Here is a 5,557-nt window from a genome sequence, read left to right as displayed (position 1 = left end):
TACATCAAGTGGGTCCCATTACATGTGGGTCCATTAAAATTAAATCCAACGGTGGAGATCCCTTCTCCACTAAATTAGACGGTCTAGATGACCCTAAATATGCAAGAAAATAAACATCATGATGGGGTCCATGGAGAATGGCCCAAACATGGAATGATCAAGATGATCCAAGTGGGACATCTGCCACATATTATGGTCCAAAGTGAGATCCAAAGCATTGATCGGTTGGCCTCACTTGGCCCATCTTAAAATTATGATAATCTACCCTATCAAGGCTCCCACCACTTGATCTTCTTGCTCCCTTGGCTTCCTTAGCTACTTTTGCTACTCTTTTATTGAGGAAGATTGGAAATTGTTGGTTTAGATGAGAGATGAAGGGGTAGGAAAGGTGGGCCTCACAAATGAAATTTTCTCACCATGGGAGGACTCATACGTATGGGATTTCTTGCTTATGAGAGAGTTGAAAATGAGAGAGACTTGTAAGGGAGAGAGAGAGAGAGTGATGGGTGATGGAGTGATGGATGGGAGAGAGAGGGATGGGTGTGTAAGAACTTTATGACTTTTTGGTAAAAGGTGTAAGAAAAGCATGGGTTGTATAAGAGCTTTTTGACTTTGGGGTTGCTTGGGAAATGGTGAAAGTTGATGTGTACTGACATGATGGGATTGATGGGATTGATTGATTGATGTGACACCTTATAGAAATTCCCTCGGAATTCGCACGCGCGGCGTTTTCCTCACACCGAACGCCGGCTCACATCTCCCAACCAGAGGAGCTACAACCGCACCCAGCTCAGGAGAATCCTGTTCCTGAAGTAGTCGATCTGGTCGTGGAAACTCACTTCGTGTCGAGAAGTATGAGACCCGAGGCGCCTCAGCACCCTCAGATGCCAGTTTCGAGGCAGAATCCCCTTCCAACCCAAATCCGAGACTCGGTTCGGAACGATGCCACTCGAGCTCCAACCAACGCTTCAGTTACTTCAGCCTTGACGCCGACGGATCTCCGCCATCGGCTAGAATGGAGGAGGGGAAGGAGAACTCCGGAGACAGAAAACACATAAGAAATCATAGAAGAAAATAAGAACCCGTGGGAGAAACGGTTCGCGGAGCTCAACGAAAAATTCCTAGCCCTGGAAAAGAAACAACAGCTGACGTCAGTCCCTACTACCGTTCAAGCAATGATGGAAGAGAGTAAGCCTCCCTTCACCTCGAAAATCATGAGATAGGTGATGCCCCAGAGGTTCCGTATACCTCCCGTCATCCAATATTCTGGGTCTGGAGACCCATCCGAGCATGTGGAAGCCTATCGCTCATGGATGCAGATCCAGACAGCGACAGACGCCATGATGTGCCGGGGGTTCTTGATCACGCTTACAGGTTCCGCTCGGAGTTGGTACCGGCAACTCAAACCAAATTCCATCAGTTCTTTCGCAAAGTTGAGCCGACTATTCCTTACCCAATTCATAAGTGGTAAGAGAAGTCGGAAGCCCAACACCCATCTGTTCACTATTAAACAAGAGCCGAAGGAGTCATTGAAAGACTACATCGCCTGTTTTAATGAGGAAGCACTGTTGATAAAAGATTACGATGACAAAATGGCGCTCGCTACTGTGTTTAGCGGGTTAAGAGAAGGAAAATTCACTTTCTCCATTAGGAAGAACCCGCCGAAGACGCTAGCTGAACTAGTCACTCGAGCTCAAAAATACACCAACGCGGAAGAATTCTCCAATGCCCGTAAAAATGTCCAAGTGCCAGAGATAAATGATAAAGGGAAGAGGCCTAGGAATGGGGAAGCCTAGCTGTTCAATAAGGGGACTGACGACCGCACCCCTCGCGATCGTCGTCCGAGTAGAAGGCTGGAAGGAAAATTTCGTTCCTACACCCCCCCTTAACACATCTGCGGAGTAGATTCTACTAGACATCGGGGGAGAAAAATTGCTAAATTGGCCTGTTTGTATGAGGGCCGACCCGGATCACCGAGACAAGTGTAAGTACTGCCGGTTCCACCGAGATCACGACCACAATACAGCCGATTGTGTGGATCTCAAGGATGAGATCGAAGCCCTTATTCGGAAGGGACACCTGCGTCGATACACCAAAGAGAGAAAAGCCGCTCGGAAAGAAGGAAGAGAGAGAGAGCGGCTAAAAAATATCACGAAAAAGCCCGCTGAAATCCGTACTATCTTCGGAGGTTCGTCTGGTGGAGGAGACTCAAATAGGGCGTGGAAAGCCCATTCCCAGAAGCCTAACCTGAAACATTACGTTCATTTAACCGAGCGACCCAGTAAGGATCTCCGCATAAGCCCATGCACTCTAACCTTCACGGAAGAAGACGCACGCGGAATCCGGCATTACAATGACGATGCCCTAGTGGTTACTATGACCATAGCGAACCATAAGGTATACCGCATCTTGGTTGACACCGGGAGCTCGGCCGACGTGATTTATTCTAAAGCCTTTGAAAGAATGGGGATTCCGAGGTCTCATCTTAGGCCTGTAAAGACCCCACTGCACAGCTTTGCCGGGGAAAGAGTGATCTCTGAAGGAGCCATCTCCCTCCCGGTGACTGAAGGAGAAGGACAACATCAAGTCACACTCATGGTGGACTTCCTAGTTGTCAATGTACCTTCAGTACACAACGTCATTCTACGTAGACCTTCCCTCAACGCGATGAGAGCAGTTGTCTCCACGTATCATCTGATGATGAAATTCCCCGCCAAAGGCAGAATAGACTACCTCCAGGTAATTAGCGAGAAGCTCGGAGATGTTATGCAATGGTAGTAAAGAAAGGTTCGATCAAGCAAGCACTCGCCATCAATATACTAGACCCCAGAGGACCTGCGGAAGGCTCGTCCGTGGAAGACCTAGAGAAGGTACCGCTTGATGACGGCGATCCAAACAGAACCGTTTATCTCAGGACAGCGTTGAACTCTGAACAGCAGCTCGAAATACTAGCCTTCCTATGACAACATAGGGATGTCTTCGCATGGTCCCACCAAGATATGTCCAAAATTTCTCCGGATGTCATAGTGCACAGGCCGAACGTGGATCCGAATCACAGACTTGTCAAGCAGAAGAGAAGGTCGTTTGACGCCAAATGATATGACGCAATAACTGACGAAGTCTCTGTTCTGCTAAATGCCAGATTCATAGAAGAAGTACATTATCCCGACTGGATTGCGAACGTGGTCCTTATGAAGAAAGCTAACGGGAAGTGGCGGGTTTGCGTGGATTACTAAGATCTGAACAAAGCCTGTTCGAAAGATAGTTTCCCATTGCCTCGGATCGATCAACTAGTGGACAGCACGACCGGTCACGAATTACTCTCTTTTTTGGATGCATACTCCGGGTATAACCAGATAGCGATGCACCCCCCAGACAGGCAGAAAACTAACTTGTCACAAACAAGGAACTTTACTGTTACCTGGTCATGCCATTTGGCCTAAAAAATGCTGGGGCCACGTATCAAAGACTAGTCAATCAAATGTTCTCCAAACAGATCGAGCGCACAATGGAAGTGTACGTTGATGATATGTTGGTAAAAAGCGTTAAGGCAGCCGATCACCTGATGGATCTCGAAGAAACATTCACCGTCCTCCGAGAATACCAGATGAAGCTGAATCCCACAAAGTGCGCTTTTGGAGTCAGCTCAAGAAAATTTCTTGGATTTCAAGTCAGTCAGAGAGGCATTGAGGTGAACCCCAATAAGATCAAGGCGCTCCTCAACATGAGTTCACCTCAGACTCTGAAGGAAATACAATACCTCATAGGGCGAGTCGCGGTGCTCGAACGCTTCATATCCAGAGCTACAGATAAATGCCTCTCCTTTTTCCAACAGTTGAGGGGTAATAAGAAGGCAGAGTGGACATCAGGGTGCGAACAAGCCTTCCAACAACTGAAGGAGCATCTGGGATCACCCCCATTACTATCCAAACCTGAAGAAGGTGAACCACTGTTCCTCTACCTCGCAGTCTCGGCCTCGGCCGTCAGCTCGGCCCTGATCAGGGAGGTCGGGGGCAAGCAACACCCTATATATTACGTGAGCAAGGCTATGGTACCTGCAGAGACGAGATATTCACTCTCGGAAAAGCTGGCGCTCAGCTCATTGTTTCAGCTCGTAGGTTACGTCCATATTTCCAATCTCATTCCGTAGTTGTGTTGACAGACACCCCTCTCAGACAAGTTCTTCAGAGGCCCGAGGTGTCAGGTCGGATGACCAAGTGGGCCATCGAACTTGGTGAGTTCGACATCCAGTTTCGTCTGAAAACAGCAATTAAGGGCCAAGCGGTGGCCAACTTTATTGCTGAATTCACCACTCCGAACACGGGAGAGATCAATGCAGAGGTCGAAATAAGTCCACATATCCCCCTAGGAGACTAAAAGGAGGTATCGGACCCGGAATGGGTCCTCTATGTGGACGGGTCGTCCAATATCAAAGGGGCCGGCGCCGGAATCATCCTGATCCCGCTTGATTCCACGACTATCCAGTATGCGATCAGGCTCGGATTCAAGGCCTCAAACAATGTGGCTGAATATGAGGCTTTGCTAGCCGGACTCAGGCTGGCGGCGAGTCTGGGTGTTCAATCTCTTCAGGTCTGATGCGACTCTCAGTTGGTGGTAAACCACATTTCCACCGAGTATGAAGCTAAGGAAACAACGATGATCGCTTATCTTAACGAGGTGAAGAAATTGATCGAAAGATTTTGGAGTTGCACTGTTCGTCAAATTTCGAGAGCGAAAAATTCATGGGCAGACACCCTAGCACGGCTCGCCTCAGCCGCGGAAGGGAAGATCTCACAAGTCATCCCCGTTGAATTCATAGATCACCCAATCATTGACAAGGCTGAGAAAAAGGAGGTCAATCTGAGTCATGCCAATCCGAGCTGGATGGACCGGATCTTCAATTACCTCACGACTGGTGAAGTCCCCTTAGATAAGTTAGAATCCAGGCAACTGAGAGTCCGAGCAGCTCGATATACCATCCTGGATGGTATCCTATACAAAAAAGGGCATTCTCAGCCCTACCTTAGATGTCTCCAACCTGACGAAGCGGAATATGTCATTCGAGAGATTCACGAAGGAATCTGCGAAAATCACTTTGGCAGCTGAGCCTTGTCCTTGAAGATACTCCGACAAAGATATTTTTGGCCGACTATCAAAGAGGACACTAAAGACTATGTTCAGAAATGTGACAAATGCCAGCGTTTTGCAGCCGTGCCGAGACAACTCGCAGAAGAAATGACTCCCATGAGCGGTCCCTGGATATTCACCTAGTGGGGAGTCAACATCATCGGCCCTTTGCCCATAGGGAAAGGACAAATTAAGTTTGTCATCGTTGCGGTCGACTACTTCACCAAGTGGGCCGAGGCCGAACCTGTCGCCAAGATCACAGAACAGAAGGTGATTAACTTTGTCTGGAAAAACATTATCTGCCAGTTAGGAATTCCGCGCACCATCGTATCAGATAAGGGCCGGCAGTTTGACAACGACAAATTTCGAAGCATGTGTCAAGGACTCGGCATCACAAATGCATACTCTTCTCTTCAACATCCCCAGTCTA

General features: G+C 48.2%; 1 protein-coding gene across 1 annotated transcript; it reads left to right on the top strand.

The window, feature by feature from the left end:
- Positions 1 to 1,953: 1,953 nt before the first annotated feature.
- LOC131232387 (uncharacterized) lies at positions 1,954 to 2,778 on the top strand. Its single transcript, XM_058228611.1, has one exon. It carries the CDS (start codon positions 1,954 to 1,956, stop codon positions 2,776 to 2,778), a length of 825 nt encoding a protein of 274 aa, XP_058084594.1.
- The last annotated feature ends 2,779 nt before the right edge of the window (positions 2,779 to 5,557 follow it).

The sequence above is a fragment of the Magnolia sinica genome, chromosome 18, assembly GCF_029962835.1.
Source record: "Magnolia sinica isolate HGM2019 chromosome 18, MsV1, whole genome shotgun sequence".
In the NCBI taxonomy this organism is placed as follows: Eukaryota; Viridiplantae; Streptophyta; class Magnoliopsida; order Magnoliales; family Magnoliaceae; genus Magnolia; species Magnolia sinica.
This window is presented reverse-complemented; position numbering and strand designations above follow the sequence as displayed.